This window comes from Telmatherina bonti, assembly GCF_933228915.1.
Source record: "Telmatherina bonti genome assembly, chromosome: 6".
NCBI classification, from domain to species: domain Eukaryota; kingdom Metazoa; phylum Chordata; class Actinopteri; order Atheriniformes; family Telmatherinidae; genus Telmatherina; species Telmatherina bonti.
This window is the reverse complement of record NC_136624.1, coordinates 16827277-16847095: the sequence shown is the minus strand read 5'-3', so window position 1 is coordinate 16847095 and position 19819 is coordinate 16827277. Positions and strand designations below refer to the sequence as shown.

General features: G+C 38.6%; 1 protein-coding gene across 1 annotated transcript; it reads left to right on the top strand.

Annotated features, from left to right (window-relative positions):
* The first annotated feature begins 7118 nt into the window (after nt 1-7118).
* lsm3 (LSM3 homolog, U6 small nuclear RNA and mRNA degradation associated) lies at nt 7119-12464 on the top strand. Its single transcript, XM_079241963.1, has 4 exons — nt 7119-7161; nt 7715-7825; nt 7992-8087; nt 11307-12464. The coding sequence occupies exons 1-4, from the start codon at nt 7141-7143 to the stop codon at nt 11385-11387; spliced, it is 309 nt and encodes a 102-aa protein (XP_079098089.1). The 5' UTR covers nt 7119-7140; the 3' UTR covers nt 11388-12464.
* Nucleotides 12465-19819: the final 7355 nt, after the last annotated feature.

Genomic DNA, 19819 nt, shown 5'->3' with positions numbered 1-19819 from the left:
AAACCAAAGCTGTTTATCTGCTCGAAAACCCTAATGCCACTTTGATGCTAATAACTGATCAACTTGTTAACTTTTATTTATGCTCTATAGCTTTTACGCCATGCCTTTAGGACTGATTTGATATTATCTGCGTTACACATTTAAGCCGCGCCTTCTGCATTTCCTCGGATGTTTCATCATCAGAGTTCTCTGAAATGAGCGATATGCATCCACAAGATCAGGCACGTAAACAGTAGGGATAGGATTATAGGATGTGAAGGGAGTTTCAGAAAAAGCACAACAGATGAAAGCTCACAAGCTTCTTAGACAAACACTACAACGCTATCCATCAAAAAATGATGGAAACAAAGCAGAAAACAGTCAAACTCTTTGGATTGATGTCTGCTTTTGATTGTAATGTCCTTTCGTGGTTGGTGTCTGACAGTTGCACGGTTATAAAAAAAAAAAAAAAGGACTTTATGGAGGATTATTGTAAGGAAGGCGAACCAATCATAGGCTATTATTTTTATCGACATGCTAGAGTGTGCACAACCCTTCCTGCTGCACCTGCTCCACCGTCCATCACCTCTTGCACAATAATAACCAATTGATCCAAAAAAAAACTTCTCATCTTTGCTCCTGGATAATAAGTGTGATTTCTCCAGTCCTGTTAACAGACATGTTTTTGGACAGCAAGCTCTCATTGGAGATATTGATTTAGGACCTGATCTTTTGTTTGTTTGACAAGAACAGCTCATGCTTCACTGTGTTATTCACCTTGCTGACTACCACTAAGCCAGAGCCATTGTTCAGGTTAAAAAGATGTTCTTACTGCTTTGTTTAATCTCTGGTTTTTCTTGTTGAAAAGCAGCGAGAAGACCCTCCAAAATGTTACATATGGTTAAGAAAAGTTCAGAGAGAACCATCTCAACAGTCCTTTTCCAAAGCATGGAAACATGTAATGAATAAAATAATGTGTGTCTTCTGTTTCCTTTTTTTTTCTGGGTGGGTGTGGGGGATAAATATATTTCTTTTGGAGTGAATAGATGTGTATACATCTGAACACTGCATGGTTCATCTGGTTTGGTATTTTATAGTCTGGAGCTGCTCAAACGACAAGCTGCTGAGTGAAACAACAAATGACCCGATGTCCTTTACAAAAAAAAAAAAAAGACATGTTCAATTACATCCCATCAATCATTCTGGTGGAGTAGGCACCTTTTTAAATCATGCATCTCATTTCAGAAGAGAACAGTTGTAGAGACTTAGCAGCAGCAAAATCAAGAGAACATTAAGAACTTAATGTTTAGAGGTTGTTCCACTGATCAAGGAATCCAAAATTTTACATAATTTTTCATGTATGATTGGCAGAATGAGCTTCTTCCATCTCTGATGGTGTTATTCATGGTTTAATGTTGTCTTAACTGGGTCACTTTTTGAGCATCACACATTGTGTAAAATGCAGAGATGTGAGTGTTAGCAGCAGAGCTGGTGGCAGATTTCTTTGTCTACATTTGCTCCCATTTAGGGTACATTGTTAACTGTGAAAATGCGTCAGTATACGTAATCTTAATGAAACAATGCAAATGAAGAGTGCTGGGGATGAGATGCAACTCTGCTGTGTGTCAGTGTGTTATCTTATTTGCGGGTTGTTTGTGGGGCTGTTTTCATGGTTTTGGCACATTTATTAAAAATAAGAAAATGTTTAGAGTCCTGTTATTTTCAAACTTGTGGTAACATTTGCATTACAGTTTTCAGGTGAAAACTTGGAGCTGACCTAATCAGTTTTGGATGGCTAATGTTGCTATTACAGCAAAGCAACTTAACTGTACAAGACTCTTCTAAAATCTGACAAAATGTAGGATTTGTCCTCAACCAAAGAAAAAAAAACAACAAATTTAATTGGTAAGTGATTTAGTGTGATGAAGCTTTCCGTTGGCTTCCATACTGTCAATATAATTTGACAAGTATTTCATCATTTAAGGTACCCCACCTCACATTTCATCACCCAGGGAATCATTGATAGATTTCTTACTGGGTCCAATGTCACCCATGACCCCTGTCAGATGTGCTTCTTCATAACACATGTGAGCCCACATCTGAAGAGTGCCTGTGTTCTGCTAAAAGTTTAATTTGGTAGAACACTTTTTATGTGTTTAGCAGATACTTCTCAGTGAAATTCATTTTCTCTCCACATAACAATTCCATTAACAATCTGCCACAAACACAAACTATGCAGAGGAGCGCTAACACTGCCATCTTGTGGTTATAAATGGAACTACACCATTTAAATCGGGATCACAAACTTCAGTCCTTGAGACCAACCATCCTGCAGGTTTTAGTGTTTCTCCACTGCAACACACCTGACCCAAATCAATGGCTCATTAAATAGCAAGTGCAGAAGATGACAACAAGTTGTTGAAGAACCTTGACATTAACTTGTTACCTTATATTTTTCAAATGTTCTCTCAACTGCAGACAAGCTGAAGCTTAATACAGGTATTCTGTCTTTGTGTCAATTTATTTCTGATCACTAGGCAAAAAGTTTGTGTGTGTGTGTGTGTGTATACACTGCTCAAAAAATGAAGGGAACACTTAGACAACACAATATAACTCCAAGTCAACCACACTTCTGTGAAATTGAACTGTCCACTTAGGAAGCGACACTGATTGACAATCAATTCCACATGCTGTTGTGCAAATGGAATAGACAACAGGTGGAAATTATAGACAATTGACAAGACACACCAATAAAGGTGTGGTTCTGCAGGTGGTGACCACAGACCACTTCTCAGTTCCGATACTTTCTGGCTGATGTTTTGGTCACTTTTGAATGCTGGCGGTGCTTTCACTCTAGTGGTAGCATGAGACGGAGTCTACAACCCACACAAATGGCTCAGGTAGTGCAGCTCATCCAGGATGGCACATCGATGTGAGCTGTGGCAAGAAGGTTTGTTGTGTCTGTCAGCGTAGTGTCCAGAGCATGGAGACACTAGGAGACAGGCCAGTACATCAGGAGATGTGGAGGAGGGCAACAACCCAGCAGCAGGACCGCTACCTCCTTCTTTGTGCAAGGAGAAACAGGAGGACCACTGCCAGAGCCCTGCAGAATGAGCTCCAGGAGGTCACAAATGTGCATGTGTCTGCTCAAACAGTCAGAAACAGACTCCATGAGGGTGGTATGAGGGTCCGACATCCACAGGTGGAGGTTATGCTTATAGCCCAACACCATGCAGGATGTTTGGCATTTGCCAGAAAACACCAAGATTGGTAAATTCGCCACTGGCGCCCTGTGCTCTTCACATATGAAAGCAGGTTCACACTGAGCACATGTGACAGATGTGACAGAGTCTGGAGACGCCGTGGAGAACGTTCTGCTGCCTGCAACATCCTCCAGTATGACCAGTTTGGCAGTGGGTCAGTAATGGTGTGGGGAGGCATTTCTTTGGAGGCCTGCACAGCCCTCCATGTTCTCACCAGAGGTAGCCTGACTGCCATTAGGTACTGAGATGAGATCCTCAGACCCTTGTGGGACCATATGCTGGTGCAGTTGGTCCTGGGTTCCTCCTAATGCAAGACAATGCTAGACCTCATGTGGCTGGAGTGTGTCAGCAGTTCCTGCAACACGAAGGCATTGATGTTATGGACTGGCCCGCCCGTTCCCCAGACCTGAATCCAGTTGAGCACATCTGGGACATCATGTCTCTCTCCATCCACCAAAGGCAAGTTGCTCCACAGACTGTCCAGGAGTTGACGCATGCTTTAGTCCAGGTCTGGGAGGAGATCCCTCAGAACATCCACCACCTCATCTAGAGCATGCACAGGTGTTGTAAGGAGATCATACAGACTACTGAGCCTCATTTTGAAATGTTTAAAGGACATTACATCAAAGTTAGATCAGCTTGTAGTGTTTTTTTCCACTTTAATATGTGAGTATAACTCCAAATCCAGACCTCCATGCGTTGATACATTTGATTTTCATTGATAATTTTTGTGATTGTGTTGTCAGCACATTCAACTATGGAAAGTAGTTAAAAAAATATTTCATTCATTCGGATCTACAACTTTTATGTTCCCTTTTTTGAGCAGTACAGATATATGTATGTATATGTGTGTGTGTGTGTGTGTGTGTGTGTGTGTGTGTGTGTGTGTATATATATATATATATATATATATATATATATATATATAATATAAATAATCATGCGGTCCCCATATTGTCAGGTATTGATGTGTTTTTCCGATACACCTTTGTCCATGTCAGAATAAATTTGGCTGACATATCTTTGAGGAAGTTGTTTCCTTTGATCAGTCACCATACTTAAATTAATTTAGTGTCCTGAGCCTGTTTCCACATTCCTATTTAATCAACCAGAAACTGGTCAGTTCCATAATGAGAACAGGCTACGTTCAAGCAATAATTTCCAACATGCCACGTATGGAAAGATAAGTGTAAACTGTGACCTTTATGACTGTTCATTACCATTGTCATAGAGAATATGTTATACACAGATAAGACAAGTCTGAAAGTATTCAATGCTGCTAAGGCAAAGTGTACCATAATGTAAAATAAGCCACCAGTAGCAGGCCTTCCCATATGGCACAATGGATCCATGTTCTAATGTTATTTCCATGAGTGATATATGGAATTGATTATACCGTCACTTCGATAAGAAAAGATAATAGACAAAGCAAAATCAAACAAAGATAGTCTTTGGATTTTGAAACTGTAGTTTTGCTAAATATCCTGGTCTGCATGCAGCTAGTGTAAGTGGTTTAGTGAAGTTGTATTGCTTTCTTTCAGAAATCACCAGGTTATGCTTCTTATGGCATATTGTTAGACTGCTGTTATTTTGTAGTAAAATGAGGACATTTTCACATATTAAATTATGCAATCTCCTGTTTAAATAAGGCATCCATGTTTGTAGTTTAGATTTCTGTTCTGTTTTTTTTTTTTGGAGGGAGTATTTGTGAAGACTTCAAAGTTGGAAAATTCCTCTTAATAGTTAAACTATAAAGACACTTTGAACCCATTAAATCTGTTTATCTCTGATAAAGACATTGACCTGAAATATGTTATTTGTTTTCAGAGGACAGTAGGACTATACAACAGAAATAAAGGACTTGGAGCCTTGTAGTTTTTTGTGCAATCTGGTACCACAATTTTAAAACTCAGAGGCTTTTTGAAAAATTACACTTGGAGACCTAGAACCAATGGTCTGATGTTGCTGGTCATTTTGTGTGGTTTCTATCCACACAAGTCTTTATTGCAGTAACAAAGTGATTTCTTCAGCTGGTCTGTTAACCCAAATCAAAGGCTGGCATCACAGCATCACCTTCCAATTTTTGCTGCACAATCAGCCCTGTTGAGCAAACAAAAAAAGAAAGTAGGAGTTATGCACTATCCTTAATAGTATGTTACTGGCTAAAAGCATATATCATTTCACACATCTGAACTGAAATATCAAACAATGGAAGTGTCTGACTGTAGCTTTGAGCGACATGCTGGCCAAGCGTTTGTAGCAGGGATCACTTCCACCACAGAGCCATGCTGCGGCTGAGGGTGGAATGGGTAACACTGCTCTGATCTGCCTCCTCAGCCTGCTGACAACCCCAGTATGGAACACTGGACCGCACTGAGTTTAGAGGAGGCACACACATGCACTATGATAAAACATGCCGTCAAATACATAAAAGCGGAGTCAACAAATGAAGAATGAGAGACAAGAGTGAAAGATCAGTACAGTAATTAAACACAAAGATATTTTGTATTTTATAAATTTGCATTCTGATTGGGATGAACAAACAGTAAAACTGAGGTGTAAAATGCAGTTCAGAGATGATTTATGTCAAAAATAGTATTATATTGCCTTGATAAATAATTCAGCTGATGCCAGAGGTGGTTTTTGCTCTGAGCTAAGTGGCCAACCAGTGCATCTGTGTGAAGAAGCCTGGGCAGACGTAGGAGTACAAAACAAAAACAAAAAAAAAAGGGATAACTCATTTAATTTTTCTTTTTAGTTTTCTTGATTGGTGTTCATTTACATGCCTTGTTAGTGAGTGTGCGCTACCATGCCATGCTCAGTAGCATTTGTGCAACACCAAAATATGCAAATATGGAGCTTTACCTGCAATTGTTACAATATGTATACAGCACATGCTAATATTCTCATTAAGGTACGTTTTTTATACACTGTGAAGCACTAATTTGCACTAACTTAAATAACATTTAATACATCTAATACAAGAATCTTTTGTATTTCGTACCATGGATACAATCTAGACAAACTTTGATATTCTAAGAATAAAAGTGACATTTTGAATTTTGAAATTACTCTAGACTGAGCAGCTCGAACAATCTGCTTTTTAAATATGTCTCTGTCGGTACAGTTTACTATTAATATGTAGCAGTAACAGTTGCTTAAATTATACTTTCTACCAGTAATTGTAGTTCCAATCATGTCAAGCGGTGACTTGCTTTCACCTGACCTTCTGCCATTAATACAAAGGGACAAAGCTGAACAGTCGCTCATAGCAACATAGAATGCTGGTGTATAGACAGAAATGAGTCATTAGGGTAAATAAATAAATGCATATATATATTTGGGGTCGAAATGTCTTACTGATGAGCAGGTTGCTGTGCCGCAATACGAAGCTGGAGGCTGGAAATGTCTGGAAAGGCTGAATGCAACGACAGTACGGTGTAATGTCGTCAATAAGGTTGCCAGATTTGGGCACGAAAAAGTAAAGTAAAATAAAGGTATCATTTTGTCCCCACGTAGTTACTCCAGTGTAACAAAACAAATAAATATATTACACATTTAAATGTTTTACATTCAAACATTTCACAAATCTATATCAGGAGTTTCAAAGATTACGTTTTTATTTTCAATTAATAAGAAAGAAAATGATTTAAAAAAAAAAAAAACATTGTTAGTTAGGTGAAACATTCTAAATGCTTAATGTTATTGATTAAAATAAAATAAGCTTGTTTTTTATTTGGTATACACTACTTATAATAATTTAAAAAAAGATAAAAATTGCTCTACTTTGGTTTGATACAAGAGAACGTGGCAGACAACTTCGCTCTTCTTCTGAAAACGTGTTTTCTACGGACCTGGCAACTTCCGTAGCGTCAAGACTCGACGCAAGCTCAAAATCATGGCGGACGAAGTTGAACAGGTCGGTGTAACTGGGTTTGTTTATCCAGCTTATTTTGACTTAACGTACATATAATTCGCCCATGTGACAAGATATTGATAAATTTGTATGAATTCTGGGTTAATTGTGAATTTTGTGTGGTTTTGTTCATTACAGTTGTATTATTAGCATGTTGGGGCCTGTGCAAGCGGCTAGTTGGTTTAGCATGATTAGCTTCGATTGCTACCGTCTAAATGACAGCGTGTTTGAATTACAGTGTTTTAATGTGGACTAACCCGAAGTTAGATTAATCCCGATATACAGACCAAATATACCGATATACAGACCTTTAATACATAACATTTGGTTATAATTTTCCAGACAATGGAGATAAATCCCATTGATAAAGTTTCCTCTTTTTTTTATTTAATTGTAAGTGGCCTACGTATCTAGTATCCACAAGTTTTTCTCTTACATCAAACTTTTCTACTAAACAATACCTTTATGCTAAAGTAGTCTAAAAACATGGATGATAAATAAAATAAATAATAATAAATAATAAAATAGCACCTTGTACTTTATGTGTTCTTTGTAGCAACCACCTTCCAATACAGTTGAGGAGCCACTTGATCTAATCAGGCTCAGTCTAGATGAACGGATCTATGTGAAGATGAGGAATGACCGGGAGCTCCGTGGCCGACTCCATGTAAGCTGCTCACATTCAATAAATTCAAATGATCATTCCTTATGAGCCTGACCTCCTGGGAAATTTGCTAAAAATATGTATTCCAGACATTTTATTTTGCCCTTGTTGTGTTTTTTGCTTTAATGTGCATTTCTCTGCATTGACATGCTTGGGTTTTCTGTCTCAGGCATATGACCAGCATCTGAACATGATCCTGGGTGATGTGGAGGAAACAGTGACTACAGTGGAAATCGATGAGGAGACATATGAAGAGCTTTATAAGGTACGGCAATATTTACTTTTGCTGTTTTCCTCCTTCAGAAGGACTTCTACTCAGAAATATCAGTTTTTGTTTTGAGCACTGAAACAGTTAAGTAATAATTTTTAGTCCACAGGTGCAGTGTTTGTACTTTAGTCCTCCTTAATTTGTACCAGTACATCCCCATTGTTTTTTTTTCTGTTTGTTTGTTTTTTTTAACTCTATGTAACTCTATAACATTATTGGTTTTGGAAAGCTGTATGCAGGTTTTTGTGTCATTCTAACATGTCTAACATGGGTAAATTTTATCTTGATATTTCTTAGGGATTTATTCAGACATATTGAGACCATTGCATTACACCTGTTATATTCTGTTATATTATGAATCCCTTGTGAGTCCCAAGTTCTGTATAATAAATGTGACCAGAGTTTTACAGTCACAAAATGGACAAAAGTGATTAAGCTCTGTGCTTGTGGTTCATACTATCTGGTATCATGTTACACGTTTTAAGCTTTACTTCCTAGGCTAGAGCTGTCAAACTTTGGTCCTTGAGGGCCACTATTCTGCAGGTTTGTTTATCCTTCCCTAACATACCTGGCTGAAATTAATGAGTCACTGTGAAGAAGTTGACAAGATGCTGTTGGATTCATTTGATTGGAAGCAGTTATAAAAAAGGAAAACACCTGCAGGATAGCGGCCCTTCAGGACTGGAGTTTAACACCCCTTTTCTATGCTACCAATAGATAGAAACATGCTACATCACTATTGTATAAACAACAGTGGGATATCAGTGCCAAGAATTACAAAAAAGTTTGGTTAATAGAAATTGGTCTTGCTTATCAGCTGCCTTCAACCTTGCACATCAGGGATATGTCAGTGATGTCTGTCGTGCAGACTTTCAGTGTTTCCCTGCTTAAACTTATTTGACTCAAATGAATGGTTCAATCGCACACTTGTGCAGAGCTTGTCTGAGATCCATTTAATTTAAATCAGGTGTTTTTCAGCAGGCAGAGATCTAATTCCAGCAGGATAATGCACCTTGATTGGGGATCACAATATGACATGATTTTAAGGAACACGTGTAAAAAGGTTAAAAAAAAAAAGATCATTTATTGACATGATTAGTATTTTGTCAAAGTTGATGCCCAAAATTGAGCCTCAAGATCAGTACGTTTTACCAGCATTCATGGCAACAACAACCAAGGCAGGTTTTGGTCCTACAAAAGGGACAGTCTGTGTGGGTTTTAATGCTTCCAGCTCCAATACACCTGACTCAAATTATTGAGTCAATATGCACAACTTGTAGGCTGTTAGATACATTTAATTTGATTCAGTAGTGTTGAAGCAGGAGCATGTTGAAAACCTGCTGGAATTGCACCTCTTGTGAGACCAGCATCCATAACCCTGAACCGGCCCTTTTCCACTAACACTTATTAAGCCCTGCATGACACCACACTGCCTGGTTTTGATTGTTTCTATTACAATTGAGGGCGGGTTCGTCGTAGCAAGATGGCTTGTAAGTATGGTGAAGTCATTTGTTTGCGACACACAAAGTACAACAATGGAGAGCATGGAGGTGATGTTTCGCCTGCTGCTCGGTCTACAACTTGTAATCAGTAAAGAGAAAGGCAGTTGGTAGAAAAGTCATTGTGCTGCTGATACAACCCAAAGTTGTTATCAGACAGAACCCCAACGAGGTAGGTACTAAAAATGTGTCTACTTGGCCCTGAAAGATCATGATGGAAACACCTACAAACCAGGAGGAGTGATGTTGGACTGGGTTTATTAGCTGCTGGTGGAAAAAGGGCTATAAAGTGAAGACTAAAATCCATGATGTCTGTCAAGTCATTACACACATTTATCTTCTTCTTTCTTGTCTTTAACAACATGTAACTACCACAAAATTTCAGGTAAAAGGTGCTGTTGAAACACATGGAAACACAATTTTTAAAAAAGGGGAGGAGCAATTAATTACATTAGAATAATAGTCATGTATAGAAAAAATAAAAATCACAGTTCATTGATGTTGCATGGTTCATATTGCACTGTTTAGTGACTGTGGTAATATGTCCTTGTGTTTTAATCAGTGTGTTGATCAAGTAAATAGATGGCCCTGGATAATAAACTATTCATGAATCTGACAGTACATGATTTCATTGACCTATAATCTCTTTCTAAGGGCACATGGCCAAACAGGTTTTGAGTCTCCGATCACGGTTTTAGATCTGAAGTGGTAGCAACTGTCTGTGATGTCCTAGAGTGAGGGAAGCTGGCAATTGGTGATTTTTTTGTGTTGATGATCCTCTGTAAAGGCTTTTCCCCCTCTATTTTTTCCAGCTGTAGAGGATCTATCGTACCACACTGTGGAAGTACCAGTATGTTAAAATGATGTGTACTGCAAAGTGATAGAATACCAACAGCAGCTTCTCGCAAAGATTGTTCTTTCTCAGGAACTGAGAATCAGCAGCTGTGGTGTTTGAAAATCAGGTGCACCCGTAATGTGGAGACCCAGAAATTTAAAACCCTCTGAACGCAGTCTCCAATTATGTAAACAGGAGGTCAGAATTGCATTGCATTATAGAACACCAGAACAAGATGTTTTTGACCTCATCACCAATAATGACTGATTGTTGAAGGTATGATGAGTTGTTATGCAGGCAGAAGTGCACAGCCTTGTGGGGAAGCCAGTGCTGACTGTGGGGGTGGAAAAGAGGTAAGACTGAGCTTGAGGGTTTCAAGATGATAACCAAGGAAGTTCAAAATCCAGATCCAAACATAAGTGTGGAGACCCAGATTGATCAGTTTCTGGATCAGTATCTTTATTATGATCATAATAAATGCAAAAATGCATTCAGTTGTTTTCTAGGAGCTCTAGTGCTGCGTGGTGAGCAATGATGATGGCTTCCTCTTTAGATCTGCTTTCCTTGTATGTAAATTAACTGAGATGAAATGTGGGGCAGAGATTGGCTTAAATATGCTTTAGCACAGTAAATCAAGGCCCTTTGTGACAATAGATCTGTATCTACTTAAACAGTCTGCAACAGACTACTTCAGGATTAAAATGTGGAGTAGATCTGCAGGAACATTGTAATCTTTGCTTCATTGCAATTTTTATCTCAGCACAACACTTCATCTTCAACTTGTTAAATCATGCATTCATAAGTTAACAAGTATTTTACTTCAATGGTTTAAAGAAGAAAGATCAGTCTGACAAAAGTATAACCTGTTTTTTGCTCTTTCAGTCTACCAAGAGGAACATCCCCATGCTGTTTGTCCGAGGAGATGGAGTCGTCCTTGTAGCACCACCTCTCAGAGTGGGCTAACGTGATAGCAACCTGGTGTGAAGAAAGGCGTGTGACAGATTTAAAGAGAGAGGGTGGTGATGTCATGGCAAGCTAAAACAGAATGATGGTTCAGATGTATTACTCCCCCTAATGATGGACTCTTAAACCAGCATCATTGTCTTGATTTATGGAAACTTCTTTAGGTATGCTTTTTTAATGTTTTCTTTTTTAATTGTTTGTGTTTTTTTATCTGTTAAGCAAACATGATAAAGGCTTTCATGGGATGAGAAATGACAGTTTGGAATGATTGGGTTTTTTTTGTTTGTGTTTTTGTTTTTTTATTTAGATCGAGTCGTGCTGGGGGTGAAATCACATCCCTTTGAAAATGTCTTGTAAATTATTTTAGGAAATAAATCCCCAATTTCATTTTAGTTGTTTAGATCTCAATATGTACTTGTTCCAGACAAAAGCTGAAATGTTTCAGTTTTGTTTCAAGATGTATTAGTTTTTCACGTAAAGATTAGCAAGAAGGGTGTTTGTTTTTAGTTCTCATTCGTTACGTTTACAAAGTATGATGGTTCCCAACGAAAGTATCAGAAGTTACTCAAAACAAGTGATTTAAGTACATTTGGTAATTTTTTTGTCTTTTTTTTTTTATCCAAATGTACTGTTTATTGATTTGTTTAAAAAAAAAAAACAAAAAAAAACTTTTTGGTTGAATTAAAAATAAAAGTTGGAAAAACAACTTTGTGATGTTTGTAAAATGACATTTGCTTTTAACTAGCTACCCCTAACTAAGTAGTCTGTATTTTATATCAGATGAGACAGAAACTATCGTAATTCATTTTAATATAAACACTTATTATGTAGGAGTACTTAATGGTTGCCTAGTAACCAGTGGACTAAAGGAGACATTCCCATATGAAAAATAGATGGACTTCTCTAAAATGTGTAATAAATGTGTTGTTGCATTTTATCCACTAGATGGTAGTACAGATCCTCTAAACCAGGGATCACCAAATCTAGGTCTCTTGGGCCAGTGTACTGCAGGTTTTCAATGTGTCCCTGCTCCAACACACCTGACTTGAATGAGTCATAACTGATATGTTAGGCTGCACGATCCATTTAATCTGAGTCAGGTATGTTTGCAGCAGGGACACATTAAAAAGCTGCAGGACTTTGGCACTGTAGGTCTGGATTTGGTGATCCTCTATGTCTTCCTAAAATAGAAGTGAAGATTGATTCAGCTAAAACTGAAATGAAACAGCCAGTTGTGTCCGCCTCTGGCTGACTAAAAACTCAATGTCCTCTTGTTTGAAGTTGTACAATAAAGAATGTCACTTTTGTTTTTCTAATGCATTAATTCATAGCCTTAGTAAAGCAATCAGGGAGATGAAACACATACTTGTCAGTTTGGACACTTATTGACAATATCCAAAACTAAAACACTTCTTAACTGAGTCATAACTATGTCAGTAGAAATCTGTTGCTCAATAATTTTTAAACAAGGTTCAGACTTTCTAGTGCAGAAGTAGTTTGCATCGTAAAAACTCTGTTTACAAACAAACAGATTGTAAGAATTCTTAAGACTGGAATTTTACCTAAGAAACAAACTGTTCTCTACAATTATTTCACTTTAAAGCAGCTGTATACTAACACATCACCATCCAGATATTAAAGTTAAGATGATGCATGTTGCCGCAAGTTATATCAACATTCTTATTAATTATTAATTATTATTCTTTCAACATGTCTGAACTCACTAAAATGCCAATGTTGCAACCATTACACTTGGTGCATTGACTTGTGTCAATTTAAACAAAATCTTCCCAATGTTGTCATGCTTAATTCCTATTCCCACACAAAAACCAGAACAGAACTTTCAGCACTCAGAAACGTCTCACAAGTAGCACAGCTTGTGATTTTTCCGGTACCGCCAGCTCAGCATGTGTCTGTGCTCTGTACATAACATGCTAATATCAGTACTTTCTGCAGGTGAAGGCAGAGGTCTGACTTGGTCTTTAGAACATCCTTGCATTTGTTTTCTCTTCAGTGTCTGAGATGCATTACTCACCAATGATTATATTAAAACGCCTAATAACTCAAACTGCATCAACTTAGTGTGGAAATTAAACTTAAAACAAGCTACAAGGAAAAATTTAACATGTTCTCACAGATTAAAATAATTTACATTGTAATATATCCTCAAAAACATGTTTTTCCAGCTGTTTTTTATGTTTTTACTTCATAAAAAAAACTGGCATTAAAAGGACACTAATCAAAAATAACTGAGCGTTATATAAGGAGCTACTACTCTCTTTTGGTACATAGACATTGCTAATCCAAATCATTGTACAAACATATTGATAAGAGGCTGTACAAACTTATTTATAAGAGGCAATTATGATGTTACATTTGAAATGCAAGGCCTTAATCCTACAAGTCTTATATGTACAATAATACATTAAGCATAAATACGAAATGTTAGTATTGCTATTTCACACTTCTAAATATAAGAAATACACACTCCAGAGGCAAGGAGTTATTCACAGGTGCCTACATTTGATGCAGAGAATGTGCTCGCTGCCAATCCTCACCTTTTCTTTAAAAGAAAAAAAAGAAAGAAAAATTTAGTCAGCAGCATCATAAAAATCTCCCAACAGGTAAAATAAGTTTTACACAAGAACTGTAAATCGCAAAAGATTCACACCAAACAACACACAAGATCACTAAAAACTCCTCACATATTCTAACTACATATTTTATCACCAAAACGGATTCAGCTAAAATAGTTAAAAAGGCTGTTGAGATAAATGTTCATTTTATAAGAAAGAAAAAATTGTACAGACAGTGCAACACTTTAAATAGCTTTTATATATTCAGCCTTTATTTCATTGTACTGCTTTATTTATGATCATTCTTTAGATGGTAAAGATTTTTTACAAGTGCTGTGTAAACTGTTAAACTTTAAATATTCATGTAAAAGTCTGGTTTGTATTTATTACAGTAAAACCACCTACAATATCATAAAGCTTGTTATTGCCACTGCTCCACCTCACAGAGCCTCTGTTGGGACTCAGAGGTTTTAGTTTTGTAAAGTGGAGCTTTATCGCCATATATACAAACAACATACAGGAGAAGATGACATGACAACAAGGGGGATGGGATCAGACGATGAAATCAACTTTGAAAACATATTCATAGCACCCAGTTAGCAACTCATGGTTACAGTTCAGTGAGCAGGCTGTGCTTGCTGTTATCGTTCTGGCCTCATGCCTTTGCTGCCTGCTTCTGAGAGTAACAGCTTGTATTAGGACAAATGTTTCATAATGGTGGCATCCACACATTCTGTGCTGTTCTGGAAAAGAAATTGACAAGAAAAGTTTCTTTTCTCCCCACTCTTCTGAATCAGCTGTTATTTCATGTTATGTCTCATCGGCTTGATATGATTTTTGTAATAAGCATCCATTCCTACATTTTAGAGCTGCAGCTGATTCCACATAGTTTATGCAATTTTTAACCAATGAAACACTCGACTGGTATTGACAATATCAAGCAGGTAAGTCCTTCAGGTCTACATCCCACTCTTCCTGAAAGTGTAGGTGTGTAAATATACAGGGGTTTCATTTACAAATTTATTCTGGGTGACTTTATGCTTCATGTTTCCTCACACTTGTGTCAGAGACTTTTTCAGCTCTAGTCACTGCAGCTGTGAGGTGATGTGATGGAGCCACATTGCTCAGCATTCACACTCAGGCTGAGAATGTCTGTGATGTAGCTACGGTTATTTAAAACCGCATCCATCACTTCTGGCTCTGGCACCCGCCGCCACCTTTTGGTTTTGTAATTTATGGATTGTGGAGGTGAACGTGTGGCAGGTGGCTTTTCATTGTTAGTTGATCTTTTAACCTCAACTTTACAGTAAAATACGTTTAAAGATGCAGTTTCTGTTTAATGATCATACAGCTGTGAGTTGGATTTGGTCTTATTTTTGAGGATGTCAGGTTTATAAAGATAAAGGCAGCATCAAGACTGAATAATATAATCAAATTGCAAGATTATATGAGCAGATAAACTGTTGGAAAACTCTGTGGCTTTAAAAGATTCTGCTGAGATTTACTGGCAGTAACATTAACTATTACACCATGGAACCTGCACCTGTTTGCACTTTGATTACTCAGCTCTCAGAGCTGGGGGGGGCGTGGGGGGGTATTAATCTTCATACTAATCTTCTAATCTAATTCTGAGAATGAAAACAAGCATTCAGCTCAATGTCAAATAATCAATGTGGGCATCATGCAGGTGTGCTTTTAATGGAAATACAATATCAGATACTTGAAACGATTCAGCTGTAAATATTTTCCTATGCCTCCGCGTAGGATTACTGGTGATGGAACCATGCTCCCATAATAGCACCATCCTGAGGTCACCCATAGTTGTGAATTGTCATTTTGAAGCCTTTTTTTTTTTTTTTTTTTAGGAGTTTGACTTTTGTCCTTCGTCCTCTGGGTCTAATGAAAGCTGCAAATGACCGTTTACAAACAACAGGAAGAGTAAACATGATTCAAGACGAAGAAAATAAATGTCAGGTTCAGTATCAGTTTAGTTTTTTTTAATTACCTCAATGATGACAAAGGATTAATCTTGCCAAAAACACTAATTATGATGTGTAGAAGAAATGTATTGACTCAGTAAGTGATGATGCTTTTGAGACTGGAGTTTATTTGTTTATACGGAGATTGGAGTTTGCATGTTCTCCCTGTGTATGCGTGGGTTCTCTCAGGGTACTCGGCTTCTCCCAACCGTCCAAAGACATGCATGCTAGGTTAATTGCTATGGTTAATCGATCACTTATCACATGTTGATTTGGATACAAGTGTCCGTTAAATGACCATGAAATAGAATAGAATAGAAGAGAATAGAGTATCCATCCATCCATCCATCCGTCTGTCCATCCATCCATCCTTCCATCCATTTTCTGCCACTTATCCAAGGTCAAGTCGCGGAAGCAGCAATAGAATAGAATATTTAATTGAAGGAGTTTGTTTTTGGTCTGGAGTACACTATTCACAAAAAGTTAGGGATATTCAGCTTTTGGGTGAAATTTCACAACAAGCCTAAAATGCATTCAAACCTGTACAGGTGAACTTAATGTGATCTTCTCTAAGCTTTTAAATGCACATGTCCAACTGTTAAATGTTTCAATAAATTTTGCACAAGTTGCTGTTCTCTAACAAGGAGCTTAACGGCAAAAATCACGGCAGGTGTGTGATCCTTGAATTGAACAATAAATGTCCTGGTTCAATTAGAGCTGGTGTTTAAACAGTTGTCCTCATCATGCTGTTCACATTTTGACATCATGAGACCAAGACGACACCTAACAATGGAACAACAGTCCCTTGCCATTGTGATGCTTCAAACAGGACGTTCTCAGACAGAAGTGGCCACTGAGCTTGGAGTGTCACAGAGTGTCATCAGCAGGTTGCAACAGAGATATGGAGAGACTGGAAGAGTCACAGAAAGGCCTAGAAGTGGACGTCCTTTGGCCACATCCCGTGCTGATGACCGCTACATTGTGAACACTGCCCTGAGAAACCGGATGATGAATGCCACTCAACTCCAGGCACGTTTAAGAGAGGTGAGAGGCACCCAAGTGTCACGTCAGACCATTCGAAACCGTTTCCATCAGCGTGGTCTGCGTGCTAGACGACCTGCACGGGTACCTGACCACACCACCAGGCACAGGCATCATCGTCTTGCATGGGCCAGGGAGCATTTACGCTGGACGAGGAACCAGTGGGCCTCAGTGCTGTTCTCTGATGAAAGTCGATTCACACTGAGCAGAAATGATGGCCGGCAACGATGTTGGAGATGTCAGGGAGAGCGCTATGCATCAGCCACTGTTGGCACCAGGCGAGCTTTTGGTGGTGGCGGTGTTACAGTGTGGGCAGGGGTGTCCACTTGGTACAGAACTGCCCTACACTTTGTGAATGGTACAGTGACAAGCCCATACTACCTGAATAACATCATTAATCCAGTGATTGTGCCCCTACATGAACAGCACAGGCCTAATTTCATCTTCATGGACGACAATGCTCCTGCTCATCGAGGCCGCATCATCAGGGAACGGCTGTTGGAGACTGGTGTACCTCAAATGGAATGGCCTGCACTCTCTCCAGACCTGAATCCCATTGAAAACCTGTGGGATCAGCTGAGCCGTCGTGTAGAGGCTCGAAACCCTGCACCCCAGAACCTCAATGACCTGAGGGCTGCCCTTCAAGAAGAGTGGGATGCCATGCCTCAGCAGGCAATAAGTTGCCTTGTGAACAGCATGAGACGTCGTTGTCAAGCTGTAATTGATGCTCAAGAGCACATGACGACACATTGAGACGTTCAAATTTTTTGTTGTGGTGTAACTACCATTGTTGTTACCTTTTGTGTTGAATGAATTTTTTGAGATGAGGAAATCAGTAGTGCATCCTTCTACTTAAATGTCTTACTTTTATGATATTATATCACTGTAGCATGAACATATTGCATTTTCCATAAATTTCACCTGAAAGCCAAATATCCCTAACTTTTTGTGAGTAGTGTATTTATGAATTTAACATGTTAGGCTGAGATGGATACTAAGCCAGGGATCCCCAACCCTGGTCCTTGAGGACCAGTGTCCTGAAGGTTTTCCTACTGGAAAAGTGTTCCTACTGGAACTTATGACTGGAACACACCTGACTCAGACTTAGACAATCTTTGCACATGTCTGCTAAATACACTTGCAAGACACTGGTCCTCGAGGACCAGGGTTGTGGATCCCTAGTGACTGTGACTGTGTAGCAAAATTCCTGACAGAACTAGGTAACTAGGTGGAATTGATTCTTTTAAACCACTGGATTGGGGCCAGTGTTCATAAAGGTAATTTTCAGCTGCTGGATGCTCCACTCACCTTGACAGTTAATCAATGTTTGAGTCCCAGTTAAAACAGTGGATGTGCCATAAAACTACAAGGTAGCATAGGGTATTCATTTCATGACTGTAGCAGTCAATGATGAGCAGTTTCTATGTGTGATGCGTTCATGGACTTGTTTTTGTAGACTTCATATGAGGTCCTACTAGCTGTATCTGGGGATAAAACATCTAGCAAATTCTGCAGGAGGTAGAGCAGGGTGTATACTAACTGGAAGGTTGGCACTTCAAAATTCTGCTTTATACCCAGTCAGTCGTCCGTTATTGTGTCAAACATGTCACCATCTGTCCAGACAAGCACAAATTAAGTCTAAATCATTACAATTATCGCCTTAAATTGTTTCTCATAGTTCCACTAACGGCCACTAGCGTCTTTCAGTCTGTTTTTTTAATGCTCAAATTTACAGCATTACTGAACTTTTCCAGTGATTGCTACAAAACATAGTTGTGGTTTCTTCAGGCCGTTTCTCTGTTTAAAGCAACTACATAGATGTACGTATCTGATTTAGCCATTTAAACTGTAATAAAGTCAGAGGTGAGTACAGCGGCTGCTGCACAATGGACACACGTAATATTAGTTTCTCTATCTAAAAATCATCTTACAGGCCTTACAGGATAAAGTCAATGCTTCAGAGCTGCAATCTATGAACCAGTTGGTGGTCTTAAAGTGTTAAAAACTGTCTTGTGCTGATTGCAAAGTGCATGACCATATGATGGGAACTGAAAAGACTTATACTGTAGGTTTGTCATATGTTGAAACTGCAGACAAGAATAACTTTAGACACAACAAGATACATAGCACATGAGCGTCCATACAGGAAGTACACAGCACACACATCGAACACGTACTAAAGCTGCCATTAAAACAGGCATGTGCCCCACATACACAAAAATAAACCAACACAAGGCTTACGAATAAGGCTTAGTTCAATGTGTCCTTGAACGAAAAACACACATACACTGCTTCTCCTCACATGGAGGTGACAGAAATATCACCGGCCTCCTACTGTCTACAGCCTATTTCTGTATTTAACACTGGGCAGTTTAAAAAAACTGGCGTGAAGTGTTGAACTTAGAACTCCGATGTTACGGCTTTCTGGGTTGCTGCTTGATGTTACTTTGAGCAGACGAAAAGCGCTGAAAATCCATTGTTTCTCAGATGCATTGAACTAAAGCGTTCTGTCTTTCAGACTTCAAAGACTTCGAAGAAAATTTGTTGGTTTGTCCGACAGGACTTTAAAACATTCTTCCTTTTCCCTGTAGATATTACAAGTTTATTGCAAAGCTAGCATATTTTCTCCTGTATGCTGGAAAACATACTGTAACCATGGAGTGGGAAGGAGCAGGGTCCTCTCCAGATAGTATTTCCTCCCCTCCCCTCTGAGTCAGCCTATATGTTAGATCATTTAAGTTGTGTGTAAGTCATGTGTGTCTTTCCCATACATTATGTAACATGATGTCATGGTTGCGTGGAAGAACACACACGTGATCTCAGTGCCAAATCCCTA

What these genes read in the sequence shown, in the direction of transcription:
- lsm3 (XM_079241963.1), top strand. Translation starts at nt 7,141, where the DNA reads ATGGCGGACGAAGTTGAACAG. An exon ending in TGGCGGACGAAGTTGAACAG is followed by an intron (nt 7,162 to 7,714) that starts GTCGGTGTAACT and finishes TGTTCTTTGTAG; the next exon opens with CAACCACCTTCCAATACAGT. An exon ending in AGCTCCGTGGCCGACTCCAT is followed by an intron (nt 7,826 to 7,991) that starts GTAAGCTGCTCA and finishes TTTCTGTCTCAG; the next exon opens with GCATATGACCAGCATCTGAA.